Genomic DNA, 14,586 nt, shown 5'->3' with positions numbered 1-14,586 from the left:
GAAAACAGAAATTTCCGCACGAATAATTGCATTTCACTATTATTGAATAACTTTGCTGATTTGAATAAGTTTCGAGTGCCGAAAGCAAATGTGCCGGAACGCGAAGCTGAGGCACAAAGGCGACTTCTGTCCGATAGAAAAAACGTCACATGTCGTACACGAGAGTGGGCTACGAGATGGCTCAAATGGCCCGTATTTCAATAATGATAAATCACCCGGATTCGATACAACGACAGACGGGCCGGACTTGAAGAGATCACCGTGAGATATCGCCGTCAGGGGTCTCGCTATCTCGTAACTTTTATCTTATAGATAGCCCTGTCCTCTACCTCCGAGGCCCTACAAGACGGTTCAAGAGTGTCTCTTACTGCCATACGAATATGTACTCTCCTCACGAAAATCATATCTTTTTTATCGTTATATGCGCGTTCTTCCTACTCGTCACGAATTAAAATTCATAAAATGCGCGGAACAAAAATGTAAATTGCAGAATGTGGGTTCTAAGACACCAAGATACTTTTCGAAAACATCGATACACGAATTTACATTCCTGCGCGTGACGAGACCTGGTTTTTTTTTTATCCGTGCACTTCTTGCAGTGTCATTTGTAATAATTTTCCTATCGTTATTCGCGCTCGATCAACGCCGGAGGACTCCTCCTTCATCCTCTATCGGTCTGCCTGCCCTATACGTGCTTCCAACATTGCGGTCGTGTCCAGATGCGTGGAGCATAAAGAAATCATGCGAAGATAATTCCTACACGGAGATATTATGTTGTGATATAAGTTCGAGTGCCGAAGTATTACTCACTGCTGACGACGAGCAACAAAGTGTGTGTGATATATATATATATATATATATATATGTATATATGTGTGTGTACATTCACGGTTCCCGCATGCACGAAAGCAATGAATACGGGATGCGGGATCAATTCAAACGACAGATTAAATGCACTCAAGATCGGGATCGTAAGAGGGAAGGGAAGGATTCGATCGCGCAGCGATCGAGAACCTGATCCGAAGACGTGCATAGAATACTCGAATATTTCTAGTCGCTTTGTCACAAGAATCTTGAAAATTGTGAACAAAAAAAGCAGCGAAAATAAAAAAATAACAGAATTATTTTTAATAAGACGAAAAAAATTTGATATATAAATAGCAAAAATTCAGAATTAAAAAATAGGCTAACAATAGCTGCATCTGTTAATCGAAAATTTTAAAACAAATTTGTTACGATCGAATTTTTATGCCTACCCTCTCGTTAGCTCGTTTCCTACCAGCACTTTGTAAAATTATTTACGTTCTCGCGATAAAATCGAGAATTATAGTTATTCGACAGAAATGTTGGCAAAACAAAAAAAAATATAAAATTCAATGATCCTCGCGATGTGTATCGAGCACAATGGACTCGTATTATTCTCTTTTTAACAATTATTTGCCCAGCGACCGGTTCGTTCTATTTCCTACGCGATGTTACACGGTTATTTCCTCCCTGCACCTTGCATCGGGCAAATAAAGTTTCCGACATACGGCAGCCGCATACCTGATGATGCGTTCTTTTCTCCTCGTCTTGCAGTCATCTCCACTTCTGTCGCCGGGTCTTTCGCGCATCATCGTGAATCGCCTAACCGCATCAGTTCTACATCTCGCGTACGCGATACGTAATTTACCGGTCGACGAAAGTGCGCGAGAAAAATCGAAGAAATTATAGGAGAATTTTTTTCTCAACGCGCGATGTTATATATTACAGAAAACTAGTTATAGAAAATTTCTCGTTTTTATCTTCGTTTTGATCTCGCTTCGAATCAGCTGTATCTGTTTCCCTCTCTCTCTTGCGACTTCTAACGCTTCGATTATATTGTATATTTTGCTGTATTATATATACCTCGACATTCGCGCATTTACACAAGTCGAAAGACGAGTATCGCAACGTTTATACGCCGTTTCCCTCTTTCCAGGGAACGTCAGCGTGTCATTACGCCATACAGTTTATGTAATTCTATGAAATCTCTTCACGGTCGCGTCCGCGCGCGGGTCGCTCATTTCGTCGATTTGCACGAAATCATATAAATTTAACGTCACATTCTCCGGTCGTGTATAAACATCACCGGTAATTTTCCGTCCGCGGAGACGGCGGCGGTAATCTGCATGTCTTTCATCGTATTCCAACGCTAACGAAAATACGTACGTCTGTGTTGCGAGCGGATGTGTAGGTTACGCGACCCTGACCTAGGACGTCTCGATTTTCTAGAGCTAAAAAAAAAAACGAAGAGACGAGTCGTGCGGTCTCTCTGAAATATATATTAACATTTCTCTCGACGGAGAAAATCTTTCTTGCCGAATTATCGTGGTATCGATTTATGGGAGAATTTTTCTCGCGCGGAATTGCGAAAGTGCGAAAATAAGAGAACTGCAGACACACGATGCGTTAAACGACTTGGCGTGATCCGGAGTGTCGTACAGACGTATCCGACTCGCGGGACTGGGAGTTGTATTCGGCCTTCCGGCGCAATTAATACGTCGCCTCGATAATCCGCGTTCATCGATATTCAGAAACATTGCGGCGACGCTGGCGGGCGAGTTACATATTCAGGCGTAATGCACGGATAAGTTGAAACAGCACGAACGGACGAATATCTGCGCGGATGCCAACCGCCGTATTTACATCCAGGATGAAACCTATCGGCCGGGGAACGTGCTGTTCTGAAAACGTACGTTGAGAGAAGGGAAACGTGAGAGGATCTGGAGGTTTCTGCGTTGGATAAATCGACGAAATAAAAATCCAGTCTAAATCGCGTATCCACTAATAGAACAGATAGTGTAGAAGGATAGAAATATATATATACTTCCTCCCTTCGACGTGCCGCGTTCTAAAAATACCGAACGGATACATTCGATACATTCGGCAGAGGCTGTCCAATTCCAACAGTAGAAACGCACACGTGCTTCCACTTATCCATACGGTCGTAAATCAGCTGATTTGCTGTGCGTGTGGATCGTGACCCGGAAAGCGTGCGAACCCGAGTTAAAACACGCCGTTGATTCGGCCTTACGCGATCAATTCGATTGTCCGAATGAAGATTGTAAAGTCTAATAGATCCGGGATCTCATTTTTAATTTATGATACGTACACTTATTACGGGTGCATTTCCGAGCGAAAATTGGAAGAAGCTTTGACCATGCGTACTCTCATGTAATTTACATAACGATTTTATCGCTAAACTATTTTCCATCTCGCGCTACTTAAATTATATGCTTTACTTTCCTGCAACAAAAATTGCGTGGCTTCATCGTATATTTGTTCGCGTACGATCGAACGCGATTCTCTCTATTCGAACGAGTCAAAGGATCGATACTAAGGCTGCAAATGATCCTTATTACGGTTCCATTCGTAGGATGTACTTCACTATCGATTACCATACGCACAGAAGCGTGCGGAAGCGGTTATATATACTGGTGAAGCTGAACAGGATATATGACGCATATTTCAGGACAAGGTATTCGCATTTCGTGCCATCGAGCTCAATTAAACTAGAAACTAACAGAATTGCGACCTCGTAGAATTACGGGTCTAACGTATATATCGCACGACAATCTAGTTCGCAGCGCACACTATGATTTTAATTCCACACTCCGTTTTTTGCCCGACGCATATGACGTATATTATGTTCGAAACACTCCCGATTATTCGCCTTTACCGATTATTATTAATCACGTGATCGTATCGAGGATAAATGCGAGCGCCGTTTTTACTACATTCATCTATTCCACCTGTCACGTGTAATACGCTCGATGCGGATTCTTATCCAACGCTCGTTGATCAATGTAATCTCCTTTCACGCGAGATAAGAGCTTGATCGAATTTACTAAGCCGTTTATCGCGCGACATCGCGATATTAGATTTCATAAATTCCTATATACCTCGATTCTGTCTCGAGATTTTAATATCCGTAATGCTCGTACATTGAATAAGATAATATTAAATATTGCGAAACAGAAAAATGGCTTTCCATCAGTTAATCAGACTCCGAGAAATTCTTTTAAAAATTGCAATACAGCTGACAAATAACAGTTGTCTGTCACATTTGCAGCGTAATAAATGCCATATGTTAATGGAACAGAAATCATGTCGTGAATCTTATCTTTTAAGATCGTACAAATTAATTTAATGAATTTAATAAATATAATATTTTTAAATATATACAATAATTTAAATCTAATTAATTTATTTAATTTAAAGAAACACAAGACGAATAAGACGATACTTTACAAATCCGTAGCTCGGCATTAAATTTATGTTGCTCGTCTTTTTCCAGCCGATTCCGCAATCTGTCTCTATCGAATCATTTGCTACCGATCGCACAAACGGCCGTAAAGCGGAATCCTAACAGAGGCGTTAGAATCGACGGAGCGACCGACGCGGAACGGGTTAAAGGCGAGTTAATAGCGAGTCGTCGGCGAAGAAATGTCGACAGGCTAACCGGACAGTCTCTTTCTCTCTCCGACTTTTCCGGCGATCCGCCACGAACACTTTTTCTTCGACGTTTATCTTGACGCGATCGCGGAGTCGTGGCGCACGCCGGGGTGAAAGTTGCTCACCGCGGAATAAACATCGCGAATAACGATAAAACCACGCGAGTCGGCCAATAATTCCATTCGCGCAAATTGCCGCATCGCTTATTTGATTTCTTTCAGAAATCAGAATACTCCGCGATATACTCAAATCAAAATGTTTTCCCTATCTTAATTACATAATCTAACATTTCTTGCTACTCTCTCTTGAACACTAGTTAATCTAGTTTTATCGAAAATCTCTTTTAAATCTCGAAATGGCCAACTAATCAACTATACTTATCTAAGATATTAAATAGAATTATTAAAAAATATAAATGTGAAAACATTGAGGTTGAAAAGCAAAATTTCGATTTCGATAATTATAAATTATATATACCATAATTTTTACTATATTATATGATTAGCCATGAATTATAATTCTATTAAAATAATTTTCGATATTACAGCATATTATATTTTGTTAAAAAAAATTCTAAATTATAAACGTACAATATACTCATTTGTAAACAAAATTTTATTTACATGAATATATATTATTCGTATAATTTAGAATCAATTTTTCCAACCCAAATTATATAGTGTGTATATAATATATATATATGAGAGTGCATTTGAAGAAACTATATATATGCCCGTATATGTACCTACATATGAATCGACCAGGGGGAACGGCGACCCCGTCCGGCGCGATCCTTTGTCAAAGTCCCTTAATCATAGCCTCATTTCTCAAACGGAATCTCCCGCGGATCTCCACGCATGGAGTATACGCGGTGTGACGAACGACTCAATTATTGTCCGGTGCGCCCCTCAGAGGGAGGAGGAGAGAACTCACTTACCTCTTCTACGAGAGATCTCTGCATATTGGTCCAGCATAGTTTGCACGGGCACACGTCCTTACTCGCGTCCTTCGGGTTCTCATTCCGTTCGCGGTCGTTCCGCGCGTTGCCGGCGGCGGCCTGCGGCGGCGGCGGCGGCACCGGTGGTGGCAGCGGACTCGCGGCCACTTCGAGGCTGTCTGAACTCGAGTTGTGGCGTCGCGGCGGCGTGATGTTACTGCCGACGTTCGCCTGCTGGCAGGTCGCCTGTCTGACCTCGCACAACCTGCCGTGCTCGACGTGCATGCCGCACGGCATTTGTTGGCCGCATCTAACGGCCAGCGATGGAGACACAAATACACTCGCCGTGCACCTGCTTGGCTGCTGCGGCTGCGGCCGCAGAAAGTCATCCAGCAGATAAAAGCTCTGCGCGCGATTCGATCTGTTGGTGGTGGTCGCGGTGCGAGTCTCGACGGCACTCTGTTCCGTGGCTCTGCAGAACTCGCGACCGTCTCGATTGTTCCTGCATTGTTCCGACTCGTCCAGCTGATGTCGATTACGTGGCGCGGGATGTCTCTCGTCGAGATCTCGATCGACCGCCGGCTCGTTGTCCTGGTACAACCTGCGACTGACCTTCGATCTGCCGGCGACCTGACCGAACTCTCCGTTTTCTCGATAGACATCTCTACTGACTCGGGAGACTCGCGCCGAGTAGGAAGTCGGTTGATGATAGCGTCCCTTGCAGCTCGAACCGCGCGATTCTTCGCGAAAGTGCTCGCCCTCGATCATGGACGCGCTCATATTTTGCGACAAGGAGTTCTGGCTAGCGTGGGAACTCCCGCCAGTGCTGTTGGCGGGAGTCCTTAAAAGTGCACCGAGGGACCGCCACTTCCGGTCCTGTTGATTCGTCGATGTAGACGAGACCGAGGATCTGTTCCACTTCCTCTCGTTCGATGGTGATGTCAGCAGACTGTTACTTACGGACCACTTCCGCTCGTTCGTGGGCGACGTCATCGAGGACGGCCACTTTCTCTCGTTCGAGGGCGATGCCATCGAGGCGTTGGACCAGTGGCGCACCGATGACGCGATAGGAACGGCACCGCTGCCGGTGCTTTTCTCCCGTTCTCCCGCAAATTGTTCCTCCCGTTGTCGGGCCTTCCACCAAGACGACGTCGAAGTGAAGAGAATTAACGCGCCCTTCAAAGGATTCTGGTTCTTGGCAGTTCCCTTCGGCGAAAGATCGCGATCTTTGACCTTCAGCGAGCACTCTCGAAAATTCGAGTCGCACTCACGATCGCTAAAAGCGGCGGCGTCCCGTTGCTCCCTCAGAGCGTTCTTCGCCGCCGCCACTTCCTCCTCGTGGTACAGGGTCGCGTTTGTGCTACGCAGCCGCGGTCGGATCCTCACAAAGCCGTAATCGTTACCGTCTTGAACGATGGGATCGAAGGACTCGCGGGACTGTTGCTGCCGAGGATGATGAAGACTGTTGGCGCAAAGTAACGAGCACTGCGTCGCCGCCGTCTGACCGCCGTACTGATGATGACCGTTGCTCAGCTGTAGACTCGGTTGTTGAAGAAGCGTCGAGGTCCTCGCGCGATGGCCCTCGCCAGCGGTGCCGCGTTGCAAGCACGAGAAGCTCGCCGAGTGCCGCAAGCTCGAGGGCGTATTGCCCGGCTGACTCACGCCCAACATGTCGCCACCTTTTATTTTCAGTCTTTGATTTCTCGCGCAAGAAGGCGGATGTGTATAGATATTAATGTGTACGTGTGTGTACAACGAGAGGGTAGGGCTGATACAAAAGGGGCAGGGCAGGTGGAGAGGCAGTTAGCGAGAAGCGAAGAGAGCTAAGATCGACGAAGGAGAAACGGTATAAAGCGGACGGAGAAGCGATCTCAGCTCGTCATTACTCCTGGCAGTGTTTTTATCAGTCTCGGCGATAACATCCGGAAGAGAGGATCTCTCTTCTTCCCTCCTTTTCTTCTAGGCTAACCTGCTCTTGCCTCGGTCGATTCCTCTTCCCTGTATCGCGCGCGTCATCATCATTCCGACTCGAGACTCGTGGTTCTTTCTCTTTCTCTCTCTCTCTCTCTCTGTCTTTTTCTCTATCTCTTTTTGTCGTCGAAAAGCCACCCTGCCACGGGCTACATCCTTGTCGCTACAAAGTGTCTCTTTTTCTCTTTCTCTCATGCACCGTATGCGACGCCTATGCTTCGTACGAGATCTGTAACAGAAAGTAGGAACAGGGTAGGGAACAGCAAACTCAAAAAAAATGGCTGCGATCAAATGAAACAGTAGTGGCGCGTTCGTGAAAAAATCAAAGTACTCGATGAAGTGAACGGGGAAGGCACAATTTGTGCCGCACAAGGAAGAAGCGGTGATTTCGCATCATGAATCGCGCGAGATGAACGAGACGATTCTCGAGATTAGCTGTCGAAACTCTCCGGACGAGCTATGATCCACGGAGGGAGATCGGTGAAGGATGAAGGTCGTTCTGCGGCCAGCGTGCTCGAGACGGGGTATCAGTATATACGTCTACCCAAGTCTTTTCCATGAAAGTTCGCCGAGTTTCTACGACAATGAACGAGGTGAAACGCGCGGGTTCGCTAGATTCTTTTCTCGGAAGTATGAGTGGAATTCTGAGCAAGAATTAATTCGCGCTAAAATGAGAAAAGATTCTTCTTGATATTAATATAAAAGAGAATATCAAAATCAAATATATAAAATTGACAAAACAAATTTCCGATTTAAAATTTAAATTGTAAGTTTCGAATGTTTCCTAAAAAATATTTAAATAAGCAGATATATAAAGATATGCAAACTTTTTTTCGAAAGATTGTTTTCAATCTACTTATAACTCGGAATAATTTACATATTACGTTTGATTCATTATCTTGCAAGCATAAGTATATTGCAAACACACATGGTGGATTAAAATATAATGTTACGAAACTAAATGTAAATAAAGATGAATAAAAGTGAACAAAATTGGAGCGTATCGTTCGGATATAAATAAAATGCACGAATGTTATTATTTGATTACACACAGTTTACAAAACCGAATTGTGCGCTGTTGAAATTGCAACACAGTGAAAATATGAATATAACAGAGTTTTCGCGGAAATGTTCGTATATGTCGCGCTAATGAAATGTAAAAATGATTAATGACACACTGCAACTTTTGATGCAATAAATAAAAGCCAATGATGTACCGGCATGCTCCTCGATAATACATAATCAATGCAATTTATTAAAAAGAAGCTCTGGGAAAACAGAAACCGAGAATTACGAAATTATTTCGTCGACGAGGATAAAGGAATAAAAGGATATATTTCAAAAAGTTTAGGACATTACGCATCTTTTCTTTCAAGTCTATAATATTGGCGTAATTATTTCCTAATTAGCGCATATAATCTAGACCGTTATTAAGAAACGTGATTAATATACATAAGGGACGCGTCTGATTAAAAAGATCCGCTATACAAAGCGGCAAATCGTGCTATTCTTAAAGATTTTGTCTAAAGATAAAGAGGATGCACATAGTGCGAAACTTTGGTACTTTGTCAAGTCGGCATATTTTCAAAATTATCAAAGAATATCAGGAAAATGCAGAGTGGAGGACTGCACTTTATCATGATACTTTTGGGTCAAAATCGAGGGTTAATTAAGACTCTTTTCTCCTTTTCTCTCTCTCTCTCTCGCAAATAAAGCTGCATCAGTTTTGTTAATACATGCAACGTCGTGTCGTCACACGAGATATCCCAAGAAAACGAGAACGCTCGACTCGCTCGTGTCAGTTTGAAGCAATCCGCATAATTATGCCGTGTCGCAAGGCATCCGGTGATTCCGCGACACCCCGTAGATACGAGAGATCGACGCGATCGGAATTCGCTCGCTCGCACTAAGCTCCAATATGAAACGGGTTACACCGCTCCCCAGGATTTCTCTGACTTTATAGGAACGGCACGCAGGGCAACCCGTCTACTGCGCGTCTGTATGCACGTGTGTACGTACAATACGTAGGTTCGCGCAAGACGGTGAAAGGTTTTTCAAGGCGGGAAAGCAGCAAGTGACACCCACACACGGCGAACGAACTGACGCACGGCGATGCGAAAAGGCAAGGCCGCGTACGCGCGGATAAAAGTTCGCGCGCGCTCTTGCGAAATATTCCGCGCGAGCAGGCGCGGACGCCTGTCGCAACAATAATAACACGTAATGGAATAGCCGCGAATCGCGCGCAATTAGATATCGAACATTTGTGCCGGCCGATCGCTCGCAATTACACGCTCGTTCTTTTTCTATGCGCCATCGAAACCCTCTCTCTTCGTCCTTGAGAGCGATATTTCTCGGGCGTATATCTCGTCGCAATTTTCCGGGATTTTCTCGAGAGAAGGCGTGACATAATCCACGTCAAATTTCGCGTGTCGCAATCTCGCCGTACGTAATAAACTTTCATCTTTATTCGCGTAAATGAGAGACCTCGATTCCACGCGCCGAACTGATACGCAATATTTATAATACGCCGTTACATTCTTGGATACTCGAACGCGTGTAAGTTCCATGTTTACGTGACGCACCAACTATCAACTATAAGAGCGCGTGTGTTTAAGTTAAGCCAAGTTTTACGGCCAACGCGCCTTCGCGGATGCAAAACGGTTCGCGCTGCTCTCGTTGCAAACGCGCGAACACGAAAGCGTCAGTCAATTAGCTCGACGATTTGACCGTGTCGTTTTTAAGCGGACGATACGCATCATCCTAGAAAATCGCGGATCTCATAGCATTCAGGGCATAAAGTCGACAGTCATTGCGCGCGGGATGAATCCAATCAGAGTAAGAACAAATGAATGTGTCTGCGCGTACAACAAAGAGTTTTCTCTTAGAATTTGCTCTGAAAATTATGGTAATCGTGGGACAATATGGTATTGGAAGAAGTTTATGAGTTTCTCTAATTAATCTTTACCACGATCAAAAATATTAATATCTACCACAATAAGATATAAAATATATTCGATTAATTTTACTATTCAGAGAAACTCTTATAAAATCTTTCTTCCAATGCCATATTACCATATTACGATTATACCATGATTTTCAGGGTAAATTCTAAGAGAAAATTCTTTCTGTGTATATGTATATAAAGGTGAATTTCTTGAATCTACATCAAATGTGTTACGAGATTATAATTTTCTAAAAATTCTATCCAGATTATGTCCGCATAAGTACTTCACGTTTAAAAAATTCTCGAGTCGAAATTTTTTCTTATTTTAAATTTTAATTTTCAGCCGAATATGTCTATTTAGATATTTTAAATCAGATTATAATTTTTTGAAACTACATGCTCGACTTATAATTTTGCCGGAAGCTTTATTTTAAATCTCTAAGTGAAACTGTTCTTTACTGTCTATATATATATACACTTGAGGTATAAAATGGAAAAGCTGAATTCCTACATAAATTAAATCTATCAAAATCTTTTAGAATAAATTTGAGAAAATTGAAATTGAAAATGGAAATAAAATTTCGATTCTCAGAGGTTTCTCCTTTGAGAGACGATATATATATATAATCGTCCATCAATTTTCGCTTAGAAGGATTCGATATCAAATCCGTCGAGAAAAGTCGCGATTGAGGTCTTTCGTTCGGCGCTGAGAGACATACAATATATATGTCCGCATATATATCAGCTGATCATCGTGTATAGGGGAAAACTCTCACCTCGCATTGTTCGCGCGCACGCGTCGTCGAACGCGATGAATTCGCGCGTGACGCGATGCCGCGCGAGAGAGAACGCAGAAAACGTGTAAAAATAATGTGCCGCGCACATTTGCGCTCTGGATATCGCGGAGTCAACGGCGTAATTGGCCGGAATCTTCGGCCGTAACTAATTACGGGCCCGGCATATAATAAGCGCGCTCGGGCGGCGCCGCGACTCTTGCACCAAGATTCGTTGCGAAAGAAATTTGAAAGCTCTTCCTCCTCGGGCTCTTCGTCCCCGAGAGAGGCTCCGATTAATTTTGAAAGCCGACGGAATTGCGCGTTCGCGGACAGGAAAACGCAACACAACGTATACACGGTTTCGCTGGAGATCCATCATGATTTTTGTTGCCCAATTCCACTTTCGCGAGCGAATCGTGTCGACGTGTCGTAAAAATAAAAATAACATACAACGCAGTGTATGTATAAGACAAATTCAATTAGACAAGAAGTTTAAAGTCAGAGATGCGAAGGGAAATTAAATAGATGGTTACTTATCTCAATCCAAGCTCAGTCCGATGCGTCTTTAGAATATTCTTGCAGCGGAGAAAGGATTAAAGCTGTGCAAGTGATTAGTCATGATGTAACAACGCGCTATTAAAATGCATGTTCACTCCGTTACTTTTTTTCGCGCGTAATTAAGACAGGATTATTTATCGATGAGTCAGTAGCTTCTAGTGGTTGGATAACATGCAGGGAGAGCCAGAGAGAGAGAGAGAGGAAATTTCTCTCGGTCGTGCGATAACATGCTCGGATTTAATCTCTAGCTCTCCCTGTCCTCAAATCCCAGGGTTTTCCGACTTACGACAGATTTGACATCATCATCGACGTCCACGCTTGCATTGTGAATCCACCTAGGATTGCGCAATCGGATAATTTCGTAGTACGATTTATTGACCGGACGAGATTTCCGCGCGGGAGCAAGCTGCAATCGCAAGATTACACACGTGTATACGTGAACGTGCTAAAGCCGCGTTTGTCAATTCCGAACGCCGTGTTATGACATGTCAATTTCGCGCACGCGCGAAAATTTTGTTTCCCCCGTGTGCCGATACATAATCACGATATATGCTTGACTCATTCTTTTTCGTTGCACAAGGTTCGAGATTTCGTCATACTTCTGTAACTTCTATAAAAATTGCGCCAGTTCCCTGCTATTTGTCAATGAAACACATTCGTTATTATTTCTCAAAATTTAATACGTGCATTATTATCATAAATGAAAGTTTCGTCAAAGATGTCGCGGTCTTGACTTGTAACTATATTCGGAAACGTGGCTTCTCACTATCCGTAACGATTCCAATCTCCTGCTGATTAATTAGAAACATAAAAATGTCTTGGCACTCGGTTTGATGCAAATTAAGAACGATATAAAAACGTCGTATATATCCTGAATATATCTTCCAGACAGTACACGCGAGTTTCTCATTTATAGCAATGATATTGAAAAGGAGGGTCCACTTTGACGATCCATCGAACGGTCGTTAAGAAATACGAAACCGCGTTCTATCGAGAGATACTGACAGGCATATAAAATATAGCAATAAACGTCCGCCCGAATATGGGCTCGATAAGCGGAAGCGCGTCGGCGAAACTTCGAAGGGCACGAATGAAGGGAAGACGAAGAAGGTCATATATACATATATATATATATAAAATATCGAAGCTTGTCTCGATCTTCAAGCCGTAGGATCTGACAAAGTCGATCATTTCTTTCATCTGTCAAGTTTCTCCAGTATAAATTTATCATGTTTCGAGTGCGCGACCTCTGGCATCTCCAGGAAGATGAACACATAAAACTTAATTCTAGAATTTTGCTGTAGCGTATACCTTGAAATATACGATGACTCGTCGAGTCCATGAATCATTTATCCTCGAATTTTGTTCAATACGTGTTCCTATCATTTATTTCACAGACTACAGTTTGTCGCTTATCGGGTATATAAAAGCACCATTTAGAGCTTAAAGGGCGAATGGAAATTTCCGAGCAAACGAATGATAATTGCAACGGTACGCCGGGATAATTAAGAACAATGAAGGGAATATGGAAAGCGGTAATAGGTAGTCGCAGCGAGGCAAATATAGATGAAACAATTGACGGCAACAACAATGACGATAACAAGAGCGATGACGGAAAAGCGAGATATTATATATAAAATCGGTAAATTTAGCGGTATGTCTACAAAGAAATCTATAAGCAGGGACATCCCTCGTTTCTTGTTGGGATAATAATCGTTACTTAAGTCACGCGATGCGAACTGAACGGGAATTTTCGTGAGCGTGACGCGAACCTTCGTTATGTCGGGAACTCATCGGGAACGGGAGACACTTTCGACGAACAATACCGCTATTCAGCCAATGGCTGCGTCGAGATAATGATGGGCGGCATAATAGACGTATAAGGGGTTAGTGTTGCAACTCTGAATTATCAAAAGAGGGAAGAAAACCTAATGTAGCAGTGTCGTTTAATTAAAGCGTTACGTATGACTTGTCATTGAAATTAAATTAATTTTTGTATTAATTAATAAAAAAATTAATAGATCAAAAAATTAAGATTATAAAAAGATAAATAAAATAAGATAAATAAAATAATATAAAATTTAATATAAAATAAAACAAATATTTTATGTAATTAAATATAAAAGAAGTATAAGAAAATAAAAACAAGGTCGTTTTTTACGATTTTAAGTTGCTCGGAAGATGTATGCTCTTCCTACCTAGCTACACAATTCCGTAATAATAGTGTGGGAAAAAGATTCTCGCTCGTGAGGCTGAGTGTACAGAGCGGGATGAGTTGGCACACGTTTACCCTACTAAACTTAATGTAGGCTGTAGTGTACAGAACCGCGCAGCGTCAAGCTAATTACGCTACGGCGAAACGTACGGTAACTTTTAATTCCGGAATTACGTATGTGGTCGACACCCAATTAGGAGAGCGCCGTATATACCGGGCCATGGGGGAAGCGCATAATCGCTATTAAAGTTGCAGTAGCAACGGCAATCGCAACACCTGGGATAGTGTTAGGCAAGATGTCGCACTTGATGATAGTTTCGCTGTGAGAAAAGTTGGGCCTGATTTTCCCAAGAATTTAATTTCCTTAATCCTTCTTCCCTCTATATACCTTCGCTCTTCTATCGAATCTTGCTTGGCGAGATAATTATAATTATGCCGGACGTTAACGAGCGCGAGAGAAAAATTAAAAGATAATAGGTTGTAAAGTACAATTAAGATATCCCGATGCCGTGACAATCATCGGCTGTAATAATTAATTAGCGGTCATTCGATAAGCCACACGTTCTCCTTCGTTTTGCACAAAAAAATTCAATAAAGAATATAGTAATTTATCTCTCGAATACGAAACTGGAAAAAATTAAGCTGCTAATCCTCGAAGTGTATATTCTTTTAATTAAAGTAACCTATTAGTGATATAGACATCTCGTAA

The 14,586-nt window shown here is 42.6% G+C and overlaps 2 protein-coding genes across 5 annotated transcripts in view; one reads left to right on the top strand and one right to left on the bottom strand.

Annotated features, from left to right (window-relative positions):
- LOC114945851 (UPF0669 protein C6orf120 homolog) overlaps window positions 1-14,586 on the top strand; it is a 120,089-nt gene that overhangs the window by 52,903 nt on the left and 52,600 nt on the right. The window lies entirely within an intron of this gene.
- The window catches only part of LOC114945841 (uncharacterized), a 148,313-nt gene that overhangs the window by 87,162 nt on the left and 46,565 nt on the right, over window positions 1-14,586 (bottom strand). For 3 of the 4 annotated variants that reach the window (XM_029322163.2, XM_029322165.2, XM_085484101.1), the window contains exon 2: window positions 5,414-7,613. In XM_029322163.2, coding sequence (XP_029177996.1) covers window positions 5,414-7,084 — 1,671 coding nt within the window. In that variant the 5' untranslated portion in view covers window positions 7,085-7,613. Of the gene's footprint in view, window positions 1-5,413; window positions 8,244-14,586 lie in introns of those variants that run through there. The other variant, XM_029322164.2, reaches the window with a different exon arrangement.

The sequence above is a fragment of the Nylanderia fulva genome, unplaced genomic scaffold (genome assembly GCF_048542155.1).
Source record: "Nylanderia fulva isolate GAGA-0341 unplaced genomic scaffold, ASM4854215v1 Scaffold29, whole genome shotgun sequence".
NCBI classification, from domain to species: Eukaryota; Metazoa; Arthropoda; class Insecta; order Hymenoptera; family Formicidae; genus Nylanderia; species Nylanderia fulva.
The sequence above is the reverse complement of the archived record's forward strand: the minus strand, read 5'-3'. Positions and strand labels throughout refer to the sequence as shown.